Source organism: Diceros bicornis, chromosome 41 (assembly GCF_020826845.1).
Source record: "Diceros bicornis minor isolate mBicDic1 chromosome 41, mDicBic1.mat.cur, whole genome shotgun sequence".
NCBI classification, from domain to species: Eukaryota; Metazoa; Chordata; class Mammalia; order Perissodactyla; family Rhinocerotidae; genus Diceros; species Diceros bicornis.
In genome coordinates, this window is record NC_080780.1 from 4,331,223 (window position 1) to 4,344,549 (window position 13,327).

Genomic DNA, 13,327 nt, shown 5'->3' on the forward strand with positions numbered 1-13,327 from the left:
GTGACTCCACACTGAACGCTGTTTTTGAAGACTGTGTAGGATTTACACCCAGTGGGGCGTAGGGGAGGGACCTCGAGGGGAGGCAGTGTACCATTTGCAGGGGCCCCGCGTGCCATCAGGGCTGGCTGGGGCACTGTGCCTAGTTGGACACAGAGCAGGGTTTCCAACCCCGAGTCTTCAACAGGAACACCTGGAGGATTCCGAAAATCGGGGTGCCAGGCCCCACCCCCGAAATGTGGATGCAGCAAACCTGAGGAGGAGCTGAGGAGGAGCCGGCTGAGAACCACTGAAGTAGGAGGCAGAGCAGGTGAGAGCTGAGGTGGGCATGGTTGCCAGACAAAATACAGGATGCTCATTTACATTTTAATTTCAGGTAAGCAACAAAAAACTGTTACATATAGGTATGTCTGAACTATTGCAGGGACATACTAATACTAAAAAAATTATTCATCATTTACTGAAATTTAACTGTAACTGGAAGTCCTGTATTTTTATTTGCTAAATCTGTTATCACTAAGAAGGGGCGACGGGGGGAGGTCAAGGGGAACCTCTTCTTCCATTGAAGAAATTTAAGCTGGTGAGTGTGTGTGTGTGTGAGTGACATGACTAGGTTTGCAAGTGGCAGATTGGTAGGAGGGCAGGAACCAGGGAGCCCCATTCCTAACTCAGTCCCCAGCCCAGAGAACACGTCCAACGAAGGCTGACTGATGGAGTGAACCTTTTATAAAATGGAAGGACGAAGATAAAAAGGCAAGGGAGAGCCTGCAGCAGCAGCAGTGTGAGATGGTGTGAAATCAGGTGCATAGAGAGACAGAAGTCGCTCAGTGCTGCAAGGGCCCCGGAGGCTCCCTGGAGGCGGCAGCACCATAGAGTGGTTGACTGTCTTGCTGGAGCTGTTCCAGGCTATGAAGAGTCCAGGCGACTGTGTTCAGCTCCCGCCCAGTGCAGGACAGCTGGGCCTCAGGGAGTCGTGACCGTAAAGATTGGCCTGCAGCGTGGACCAAAGAGCATTTCACCCTGACAGCATTTGAAACTTTTGCAAACCTGACTTCAAAGTCTGGAACGCGAGCACATACCATTCCAAACCATAGAGTGGTCACTGCTATAAAAAAAGCCCCGTAGTACCAAGCCATGTCCCGCCGGTCAGACTTGGAAAGGCCAAGGAATGTGTGTCTTTGGCTTCTTCCTGGAAAATGAACCAGCAGCCCGTGGAAGGAGTCTGCAAAGATGCCAGACGGGAGAGCCCGGGTGGAGAGCAGAAATCCGCACAGGTGGATGTGGGCAGCCAGCATCAGGACCCCCACCAACTGCAGGGAGAAAAACCCATGACAACTGACGTGCGGGCACTGGTCCATGGGAGCCCAAGACTCATTTCTAAATGCTTTAAAATAGCAAAAAGCTTGGAGAAGCAGTTTTTGGAGTGTTGATCATGTCATCCGGATTTAAGAACCAATCCCCAAAAGGCCTGTCTCCATCTGGTGCACCCTGTCTGGGTCCCTGCTCCTGCCCCCGCCCCAGTGTCCTCCACACCAGCTCTGCTCCCCCCAGTTTCAGGGGCTCAGGTGTCCAGCGTCCTTCTCTCCTCCTCTGCCTTCCACCACCAGCGCCCCCTCCTCCCTGCCCTCTGCACCCTGAGCTGCTGGAGGCTCAGTGAAATAAACCACTTAAGAAATGACGGGAAAGGGCAATTTTGAGTTCACGTGAGTTCAGGCGAAGTGGTCTAGTTGTTATAACAGACTGGGAACCTGGCCTGGAGCGTCAGGGCTGTATCATGGGCCCAGGATATACATGTTGCCCGCACCATCACCCAAACAAGCACTGGTGCCAACCAGCATTTTCTCGCCTACACAGCAGACCATTAGCCAGTTGTCAGAGGTCCATATGGGTCCGTGCTGCATGTGGACTGTCCATCACAGGGGCCCCCCAACCCCAAGCTGCAGCTATAGCCGTGCACTGCATCCCCCAGAGGTCCGCACTAGCCTCCATTGCCATTGCTCCTCACCCTGGCCCTGCACCCAAGGCCTCCCTATGAATACACTGGAACTCACTTTAGTATTATTTACTCCCCAAGGGGAACTGCACACCATCAGTGGACCCAGAAGCAAGAAAACAACCCATGTTGAGTAATCAAGCTATGTGCTTCCCTGTCCTCCTTTTAGCCCCTGTCCTTATGCATGCATAATTTCCAAACAGTTGGAATGCTGCTAAATTTGGACACGGTTTATTCACATTCCAGGCTTTTTCCTTAACAAAGAGACATTTTTGCATGTTGCTAAATGGTATAATAATGACCGGTTTAACAGCCAGATAAGTTCCACATACACATAATCTCTAAGCCCCGTAGTAACATTCCAGGCACACACCTTTCATACATTTCTGGAAGTGCGAGTTTGGTAGCTGGCCATGGTTCCCAGACTGGGTTCGGGAGAGGTACAGCCGGGGCCTGAACCCAGGTCTCTCTGACTCCCTGGCCTGCTCTTTCTGTCCTGTGTGCTGGGCCTGTCCCACCAAGCCTAAGGCCAGTAGGGTTTGGGGATCTGTACTCAGTTCCCACGTGCTCTGTGAGAGCCAGAGCCTGCAAATCAGGCCCCCTGGCCAGACCCTCCCTCTGCCCTGATGACCATCTGCTGTGGAGGCAGAACTGGGTTGTACTGGAGCCTGCTGGGCTGGAGCAAGATCTTTCCCCACTGGGACCGGGTCGGACTCTCCCACACCCCAGGAACTTTGTCAGGGCCACAAGCAGGACTCTGGCCTTCCTGATTCCAGGCTTCACCCACCCAAGCAGACTTCAGGGCCAGCCCTGGACTGAGGTGGGCCCCTGGATTGGAGCCAGGCTTCCCAAGAACCCGTGCCTACAGGTAAGCACCTATATACCTGTTTTCCCTTACTTTTTCCTGATTGTGTTGTCTTTCTCCTGAGTCCCACTGATCGTGTGCAGTTCCACTTGGGAAGTAAATCATACTAAAGTGAGTTCCAATGTATTCGCAGGGAGGTCTTGGGTGCAGGGCCAAAACTAGGAGCAAGGGTGATGCAGGCCAGTGGCGACCTGTAAGGGACACAGTGCGTGGAGGGAAAACCTAAGTACCCAAGGGTTAGGGCCTCGTCACTGCTCTTAGCTTCTCGCTTCTTCCTCTAAAAAGGAACCGGGACTGCCTGCAGCATGGTTGTGGTAATTAACTGAGGTAATTACATGAGGCCCCACGCACCATTCCTGGCACTAAGAAAAAGCTCAACAGGTGACAATAACTACTCACGTTAGTAGCAATAATAATATGCCACAGGAAAGCGTAAAGCAGAGCAATGTTTAATCAATCATGGCTACTGCTGTCATGGCCATAACTCATTACATAACTAGGGATATCAGCAACCTAAAACCACCCCGTAATGGGTAGAAGACTGGAATTCTAGATGCTGTTTCGCCTTGAGAAAAGGCCCAGTGAAGAGAATACACTGGTTGTATCTGTTTACTGGGGAGGTCACTTGTAAAGGGGAGAATTCTTACCCCTGGTGCAAAGATGCTAGAGAGCGAGCGGCACATCTTGAAGGAGCAGGACATCACTGTGTTTTGAATGCCAGGGAGATAAATGCATTTCAGTATCAAGAGGAATGAAAGGATTCCCTGGAGCCATCTCGCCTTCTGTGACAGAAGAACACAGCAGTTCAGTGCGTCATACCAACTATAGAAGGTGCACAGACGTATTCATATCTGTGGGCCACGCACGAGGGAAATGGGGCGCAGGTGGGCATTGGATGTCACAAGTTCTAGAGACCACAAATCTCCGAGGGACGGTCAGTGTCGGATGTCTGCAGGGGAGGCTGGGTCAGAACAAGGAGTAAGTACAAGTTATAACGCATTTTCAGAAAGACCAGGTCTAAATTCTGACCTTGCCATTTCTATAAAGATCAGGACAGCTCAGGCCTGCATTTCCCTCATCTGAGCCTCAGCTTACTGAGCTGTAAAAATCACCCCCCACAGAAGGGGACCTGGAAAACATTCAGTGCTGTTGATTCCCTCCCCTCCCTTTATAAGCACAGAATATGTTACAGGTTAACAACACTCTTCATGCACATATTTTTTGATTTAATCTTTACAAAAACTAAAAGCACTCCCATTTTTTACCTATGCAGTCTATGGTTCAGATATACAAGATGACCAAACAAAAGCTGCCTCACTGAAGAAACAGCAGACCGAGTTCACACCAGGATCCCGGATTCACACTCAGCCTCCCGACTCCATGTCCCACACGCCTGTCCACACCCCCACAGGTCCTCCAAGAAGGCCGTTCACCTTTCTACAAGTGGGCTCACCGGAAAAGCACTTTCGGGTGTATGATCTCATCTACTCTCGCCAAGATCATGTCAGAAAAAGAAATGCAAGCTGGATGTTTTAAAATCTACATGGGCAAAGGACCAAGGCTTTTTATTTTGTTTTCTCATCAATTGGTGCAAGGTCAACAACGGCCTCTGACAACCAAAACCAAGACGGGTCGTCTGTTCTGTGGCACCCCTGGTTCCCTGCAAAGCGAGTGGGCATGGCTGAGCCTGGGGAAACTGGCATGGACTGGCTCTAGCCAGCACCGACAGAGAGAGCGTTCGAGCTACAGGTAGAGTGGGAAATTTTCTAGTTGCCACAATTTAAAAAGTAAATGTAAACAGGTGAAATTTATTTCATAGTATATTTTATTTCTAAAACATTCTAATTTCTAAAACATTATAATTTCAACACATATTCAACATAAAAGTTTTTATTGAGATATTTTAAATTTTTAATTTTCATACTAAGTTTACAAAATCCAGTGAGTATTTTACGCTTTTGGCACATCTCTAGTTGGGCTAGCCACATTGACAGTTCTCAAGAGCCTCATGTAGCTAGTGGCTACTGCAGTGGACAGCTGGACAGCACAGCTCTCTGTGCAGAGTGGAAGGACCCCTTTCCTGCCAATGCCTGATTTAAGGAACGGCATAAAGACTGCTTAAGTTATTATAACTTTCATTTACAGAACATTCACCATGAACCACGTTCTGTGCTTGAGGGATCTGTGTGTATGTCCACGTTTGTGCAAATACACACACGCTCAGATCCTAACAGAACCCTGCCAGTTATGTATCACGGCCCCACCTTATAAAAGCTCAAAGCAGGAGGCTAAAGGGAGCTAGGCCCGGGTCTCAGGTCAGCTGGCTCCAGAGCCTGTGCATTTCCCTGTCAACACACTCAAATTTATAGCCTCTGCCCTGTGTGTCCAACCCCAGCATTTGAAAATCACTCATTTTGTCGTGAGGACACCTCATTTTTCTAGCACCTGGGAAGCAGCTTCAGTGAACTTAAGACAGAGCTAAAGTCCCTCTGACTGTCTCTACGGAGGCGCCCACAGAAGTGGAGTCAGGAGGGCGAGCTGCAGGGGGGCAGGGCCGAGGTGCCAGCATGGAGAGGGGCTAACCGTATACACGGAACACTTCCCGAGGGCTGGCCCTGGGCACAAAACAACACAGCCACAGAACTGAAGAGCTCAAGCCACAGGCTTCAGCCTCACACATCCCTGGGCCAAGACATGGTGGACAGCGTCCTCTGATGGCCCGTCCATTGCATTAGTGCTCAGAGCTTAGGCATGTGGCTATTCAGGTCCCTGAGACCAGGGACCACTTCCAGTTCTGCCCCTAATTAGACGCGTGTGACTTTGGGCTAGTTGCTCCACGTTTGTAAAATGGGTCAGATATGAATGTTTGTTTCTTTAGATGGGTGTGTAGCTTAACGTACATGTGTATATGCAAAACTTAGAACAGTGGCTGGCAGGTGCAAACTTTCGTACGTGTTAGCTTTTACTCAGAAGCTAAGGGAGGAGTCAGAAATTGGCATTTGGCCTAGACAGAATCCTCAGGGAAGAGGGGATCTCCCCAGGAAAGATTTGGGGGCAAGGAACAGGATGAGAAAGACTAAACATCAGTGAAAAACTACTCCATGTCGTGAAAGGCAAACTCTTTTCCCACAGCCAGAAGTCAGGAGGACCACCGACTGTTCACTGTGCGTTCCCAGGCAGGTGTGTTAGACCACACTCATTTTTGCCCCCACTGTGATCCTTCTAGAAAACCTCCCGTACCCACATCCATGAAAAGAGCACCCTACAAAGTGTTTCACTCTGTATACCGCCCCCTTCCCAAGGCCGGAGCCCACTGATCAGTGATCAATCAGATGCTCTCGTAAGCCAGGCACTGAGAGAGTGAGAGCCGGGCACCAGCCAGCAGTCGTCCGAACGCAGGCAAGGAAAAGCCGGGTATCGCAGCCACAGTTAGGGGGTGGTGGAGACCATGGCCAAGCCAGAATCCAGACAGTAGGAAAAGGGCAGACGAGCGCAGACACACCGTGAAGCGTAGACCAGGAAGCCCTGCGTCACCTCAGAGAGCGATGCCCACAGACAGTCAGGAAGCAGCTCGTCCCCTCCCATCGGCTCCTTCCCTCCTGGAGCTTCCAGCCTTGCAGGGAGGTCAGTACAATGTAGACTGTAGTGGATGCTGGTAAGTGCATGAGGACAGGGGATTAGGAAGTGGGGGGAGGCTTGAGGAGGGGGTGGCATTTAATGGAGACTTGAAGGAGGAGAGGGGGATGTGATATATGCCCGGTCTGTGCCCAGTGTCAGGACCCAGGAGATCCTGCTGAGCTCAAAAGCAGTTTGAGTGTGAAGCTTGACATCAGGGCTCTGCCTGCACAGCTGCCTTGCAGCCCGGGAGGGCCCAGGGATGTATTCACAAGCCTGTAGTTTTAGCAACATTTGCATTGTAACAAAGAACATTGTGTTCTTTTTCTTAAGGAGAAAACCCAGGTCCTCCCCTGCATGGGCTCCTTCAGAGTCTTTCTTTCCCCCTGGGATGGTGGGTCTCTGTTGCTTACAACAAACCCATCTCTGACAAAGAGAGGGGTACAATGATTTGCCAGGAAACATGACTGGAGCTTTGGTGGCATTAAAGAACAGAAGAGTGAGCAGCCATAGCGTGGTGCCCCCTCCACGGGTCTCCACAGAGCAGACAGAGCTGGGTCAGCAACAGATCGCAGAATAACCTGTTCTTCTAGGGTGTTCTGGACCAACCCAGCCCTAGGGTGTGAGGTCATTCTGGGTCTCTGCAGGCCTGGGGCCCTGGTCGCTTCCCACAGGGTGGAAAAGGGAAGTCCCAGGAGACCTGTGGAGTGGAGGAGGGGTTGGCTGTGAGGGCCACACAGCAAGGAAGCCGGATATGTGGTCTCCACTTCCATACATCCACGCAGAAGGAAGTCAGGCTCTGCATGGGGCTGACAGGTTGTGGTGGAATCCCTCTCTTGCCACCACAAAACTCCTGCCCAGGCTTGCCCAGCCCCAGATGTGCACGTCTGCACTGGTCCTCTGACAGAGCTCCCCAACCCCGCAGGGACCCATTCCCCTGGGACAAGGGCCACCAGGGGGAAGGGAGGTGCAGGACTTTTAAGCCCAACTGTCCCTGGGACCTGGGTCTCCCCTGAGCCTCAGGGTCTTCACTTGTAGAGAGGGGCTAACACCACCTGTGTCCCGGACTGTTGAAGAGAGAAGACAGACATGATGTGTCTAAGCAAGTCCATACCTGTCCTTCCTTTATGTTGCCTCAAAACCTGCTTCCTTCTGCCACTCAAGGTCACAGAGTCATGGGAGCGATGCCCTGTTCTTGAGTTCTGCTCCACACGGATTACATGCACCCCCAGCTTGCAGCGCATGTCCTAAGGATTCCAGGCCCTTCACTGCCCAGATCACCTTCGTTTGCAACCTCAGAGCATTATCGCTCAATAGGGGATGAATCTCTCATCTCAAACCTCAATCGTGTGTGACCTCTTCCTCTGGGCAGCATCACAGAGCATGGCTCCTATTTGTGTTGCCCTGAATGGCCTGCCATACCTGATTCCATGATGCCATATGACTGAGGTCTGCCAACCCTTGGAAAAACCCTTTGTGGAACTGGTCGGTCACCTCCCCAGCAAGAGTACCCAGGTGTCCGGAGGCTGCGTAGTAGGCGAAGGCCACTCCAACTATGGAGAGCTGCAACGTCAGAGAGAGAGGCCATCAGACAGGTGCCGAGGATGGGCTCACATGACTCCCCCATGACATGGAGTGCAAATTAACTGCACGAGCTCTAAATGCACACTGATCTCAAGTGCAATTTTGGCATTAATAGGATAGAGGGAGAAAGCTGCAATAAGGCTGGAATTAGCTAGTGCATAATCAATTTCCCACTACAATTTTTTTTTTTTTAGATAAGGACTTTGTTATTATTTTTCGTGAAGAAAATGACATGAGAGGCTACCTCCAGCCAGCTTCTCGGTTTTCGCCAATAGTTGCGGACGCCCTTCTCAGTCATGCCGTAGAGTTGAAACCAGAGGTGAATCAGGTTGAGCACCAGGAAGACCAGCTGATGGATGGAATATCAACAAACAAGATGAACAAAAATACTGATAAATTGTTTTCTGGAGGTCTAAACTCCTGGCTGGCTCCCCTGCCAATCACCTTTTGAGTAGATAGGATACAAGCTAACTCCTTGCTCTGCAGAGCTCTGATGATAAACTTGCTCTCTGCAGGCACTTGGGGCAGTCGGTACCTCTTTACGCAGCTAGCGGCTCTCATAGAAACCCGACCCCTGGCCAGGCGTAAGGGACACAGATGAGTTTGTGATGGGCCCTGCATGCATTGAAACCCTGGAGTGGGAATATCGCACAGCTGCCTAGCAGGTCTCCATGCCATGCCCAGCCCTTCCCAGTCCTTCCTTGCAGTGCTCGAAAGAATGAGTTTTCACATATTTGTGAAATATATATATCATCAATTTCCTCAGCCAAGTAAAACCTTTAAAAGCTCCTATATAAAGAATTTCTGAAAGTTCTGTTCATTTTATTTAATCATTGATGAGTTACCCATTCACTCATGCCTTCAGTCATTCATTCAGAACAAGCAGGGAGACGATGCTGAGTAGCAGTAGGAACTAAACCTGTCTGAGGTCAAGGCAGCCTCGCAGTGCTCCTGTGGATCCTCCTGTTAACACTTTTAAGCTAAAAAAGGCTCTTTTGGGATCCTCCTCCCTCCCTCCAGGGAGTGGTGCTGGCACTTATTTCAAACTGAAGAATGAGGAGGCTGTACTGAGTGCCAACTACGCATCGGGCACTGCCTCCCCATGCCCAGAACAGAATGCGAGTAACTACCTCAGAGAGGACAGACTGAAATGAGATCACACGTGTGGAGAGCATTTTGTGAACCACAACCACGCTGGAAACACTAATCTGAGGTTACCACAAACAACCGAGACTATCCTGTGCGCGCCCAACCTTCCTGCTCCCACCACCCCCAGCTCACTTTTATAAGGCGCTGCGTGCCTCTTTGATGATCACGAACCCAAACTCAGATTTGATCATGAACTTAAGAGGAACTGAAGCATGTCAGCGGGGGCTTTACACAGTCCCTTCTGTCTTCTTTAAGAGTCACGTGCACTTTAGGAGTCGTGATAGGCCCGCTATCAGAAGTTACAAACACAATCCGAGCAAAGTTCATTGTTGGTGGTTAATGCGAAGGTGTTAACTGCAATGCTATGCCAGGCCACACTGGAGCCTGCGGCAAAAGGAAAAGCCAGTAACGCTGATCTTGCCTTTGTTCAAAATTGTGATATTTTTTCCATCATGAAATTTTTTGTATGAATTCTGATTTTCAAAAATATTGCACTAGAATATTACTTAGCTTGATGACTGTTTTGACGCCCCTAAATCTGGTGCCCAAGGTGAGTGCCTCACTTGCAGAGCAGCCCATTCTCCTCACCTCCCCCTCCCTTACTGCCACACACACCAGCTCTGAGGCTCCTTTCACAACCCCAACCCCCCGTGTCACTCCACAGTCCTGGAGTCTAAGACCTCATGGCATTCCCCCCTCTTCACTCCCAAGGCAAAGCATGCTCTACCTAGAGCATCAGCAGGTCTTAGCTATTCACAGCAGAAAAGTGAAATACAGGCAAAAGTCAGCAAAGCTGCTGAGGACAAGTTCAGAATGACTTCTGGTGCTTTCCATATTTCAGTGAAGCTATAGGAACATAACATCTTACTAAGACCCATAGTAGTAAAGGTTTATTCCCCCCTGCCAGCCATATGTTAAAGCCTCAACCCCTAATAGGATGTTATTTGGAGGTGGGGCCTTTGGGAGGTGACTAGGGTTAGATGAGGTCATGAGGGTGGGGCCCCTATGGTGGGATTAGTGTCCTTATAAGAAGAGGAAGAGACACCAGAGTTCTCTTTCTCTCCCAAGTGAGGACACAGCAAGACAGCGGCCATCTGCAAGCCAGGGAGAGAGCTCTCACTGGCACCCCACCATGCTGGCACCTTGATCTCAGCCTCCAGAACTGTGAGAAACACCCAGTGTATGGTATGTCCTTGTGGCAGCCTAGCTAGAACCCCGGAAAGGATGTGGAAACCAATCCTCCTACGGTGAATTTTGTACATGGAGATAGCTCTGTATTTGCACTGGCCACATGTATGTGTCAGGCCCCCATCAGGGATCTTCTTCCTCTTGTGCCCACACCTAGTGGGCCACCTGCCACGTGACAGGGTCATGGTAGGGGTGCAGGTGGAGGGCGGGTGGGTGAGTAGGCACGAGGCCTGTCTGGTGGGGGGCACCTAGACCTGGATGAAGCCCCTGTGCTCTACAAGCAGGCTGAGGGGCTGGTGAACTCACCTCGGGAAGTATGAGGCGGTACCTCGCTGAGTTGCTGCGGAAGATGTGGAAGGACTCCACCAGGGAGGAGAGGGCGAGCCCCCCTGTGGGGAGCATCTCAGCACTCAGGGACACGCTTGAGAAGAGTCGGGTTGGAGGGTTATAGAGGGTGAAGTGCACCGAGACGGCCCTGGTGCTGCAGTTGATCCATCTGCTGGCCCTGAGCCTGGCCAGGGCTGCTCGGGCTGCGGGCCTGCAAAACAGTGCAAGTCAGAGGGGAGAAGGCCTTGAACGGAAGCCTCCAGCCCCAGGCCCCACACCAGGATGCCTGACACAACCCCTGGGTTCACAGGACTGGACAAGTGGCCCTCTGTGTCTTCCGACCCCTCAACAGTCCTCTGTCCCTCTTTCCTTGCCCAGGACCCCAGCAGAGGGAATTCTGGAGAAAGGAGGCATTCCGTTTCCCATGGGCACAATAGGGAGAGAGGTGCCCATCTCTCTGCGCAAGGACTTTAGAATTTTTTTTTCCTGCAACGGACTCCATCGTTGGAAAGAAGCTATCTTCTACCAATCTGTATTTAGTAAAATTTTAACCATTTCCCTTTTTTGTTGTTAGTATTAGTCAAAGGCATACATTATTGTAACTGCCGCAGAGCTCCCTGTCAGTCCCAGATAATCAGTGTCACCACCGGTGTTGGCACAATCACCCCAACTTGGGCCTTGCACTGCCCCCGCTAACCAGGAAGGTGGCGAGGGGGCAGTGCCACTGGCAGGTTGGGCCGGGCTGGCTGACTGCGGACCGTGGCTGCGCCATGGGTGCCGACTCTGCTTGAGCCTCTGTTCCTCATCTGCACGGTGCAGGACGGGAGTGGGGCTGGCCCTACTCCACAGAGTCGCATGAGGACTAAAAGAGGCCCTATAAACACCCTGCTTAGCACACGACAAATGTTCATTAGGTTCCGTGATCTCCGGACCTTCTAGCAAATTCTGAAGGAATGTTTGGCTTTGTCTCTTCTCACGCACTTAGAGACTGAAGGCCTGACTTTCCATTTTACTTCTGTCGCGGCCTAACCACATGGCCCCGGGCAAGCAACTCCTGTCATCTCACAGTAGTACCAAGCCTTGCTCCGGCCCTAGCAGTGGTGTGGCACCTCGCGTCCAGCCAGCACCGTGCTGGAGGAAATGACAGGCTGTGGATGAAGCTGACCCTCCGAATCACACTGACCTTGTCCTGCCCAGGCTGAGTGCACAGTCCTCCCTGCAGCCCCTGGGGCCACTCGGGGCCACTCCTTCAATCTCTGGGTCTATCATGGAGGGGGATTCAGGGCTTCCAACTGTGGGGCTAGGTGTAGGAAGAGAGTCTTCAAAATGCCCTGATGGTGGGCTGGGAAGCTGTGGGAGAAACCACGGATTGGAAGAAGAATCAGATGCACATTCCGAAGTCCACCCCGCATCCTGGGGTTTCCAAGCCCTGGCACACGCCGGGCGCATATGCTGTCCTGAAACATGGCCCCCTGCTCCCTCAGAGCCCTCTCGTGGTCCCCGGGCTCTAGCCTGAGCCAGAAGGATCATGGCTCCACCACACAAAGGCTGCACCTGCGGCACCTACCAGCCTGGGCTGGGATGTCAACGGGTTTCCGTCACTGGATGGTACAGTAAGTGCCCATCTTTACAAACACCCCCCTATTTGGAAAAGGTATGTGATACTCTAATTTTAGATACTTTAGATGGAAATATCCTGGTTTTGCATAGAAAGCCAGGACAGGAAGAGGATTTGGGAAAGAGTTTGGCGAGACGAGAAGGGAAGGAAGGCAAAAGCCCAGCTCTCCTACCCATAGCTGATGATTCACATCATAGGCAGGCTCTCTCCCACAGGAGAGTAAAATGGTCTGCTGGGCTCCTGCCCAAAGATCTCCTAGACTTTTCTAATCCAGTGTATTTTTAGAAGTACAAAGGAAGAGAGCATCTTACCTCACATAAACTACCAAGAGGAACTTTCATCTGTTTAATGACTGAAGGGCCTATTAGGTAGCACTTTCCTCCAAGAGCTCCAGGCTGGAAGAAGAAGAAAAAGGAAGGTGCCTGGACATACTGCAAACCTAGAACACCATCACCCAGCAGAGCTAACAAGTGGTGTGCTCTGGCTAGCTTTAGCTACCAGATTCGAGGTCAGGCCTTACTTTCCTTTTAAAGCATTCCAAGGACTTGACAACACTCTCAGAAAGACACAGCTGCCTCCCCGGTCTTTGCACCAACTCAGAATGATCTCTTTTATCTTTTTCTAAAGTTTCTCGAGTGTCAGCCAAGGCAATTACAGAGAATACAACAAAAGTAGAATTAAATGTGAAGTGTTTGAGGAATGCAGAACAAAGTCATTTTATTATTATTTTTAAAGTGGAAAGTAAAAGTTAAGCAAAGAATGGGGTTATCACACAAAACGCATATTCACTAGGAACTTTTCTTCAGAATGTGGGACAAGTCTTGCTCCTGCTAGAAGCTTCCTGGATGCTGCCATCTTACCCGTGTGCTCCCCCTCTATTGTCCCCGTGTCACAGCATATTGCACAGTGAACCAGCCTTCCACCCCCACTGGCCCAAGAGCTCCTGTGGATCCGCCACACCCCTGCAGCCAGCTCTGGCCTGACAGACGCA

At 51.0% G+C, this 13,327-nt stretch overlaps 1 protein-coding gene across 1 annotated transcript in view; it reads right to left on the reverse strand.

Annotated features, from left to right (window-relative positions):
- The window catches only part of PKD1L1 (polycystin 1 like 1, transient receptor potential channel interacting), a 128,079-nt gene that overhangs the window by 20,121 nt on the left and 94,631 nt on the right, over positions 1 to 13,327 (reverse strand). The window contains exons 43-49 of the mRNA XM_058534776.1: positions 12,648 to 12,731; positions 11,902 to 12,068; positions 10,698 to 10,929; positions 8,299 to 8,403; positions 7,893 to 8,033; positions 3,503 to 3,637; positions 1,077 to 1,307 (exon numbers count right to left, since the gene is read on the reverse strand). Coding sequence (XP_058390759.1) covers positions 1,077 to 1,307; positions 3,503 to 3,637; positions 7,893 to 8,033; positions 8,299 to 8,403; positions 10,698 to 10,929; positions 11,902 to 12,068; positions 12,648 to 12,731 — 1,095 coding nt within the window. The remainder of the gene's footprint in view (positions 1 to 1,076; positions 1,308 to 3,502; positions 3,638 to 7,892; positions 8,034 to 8,298; positions 8,404 to 10,697; positions 10,930 to 11,901; positions 12,069 to 12,647; positions 12,732 to 13,327) is intronic.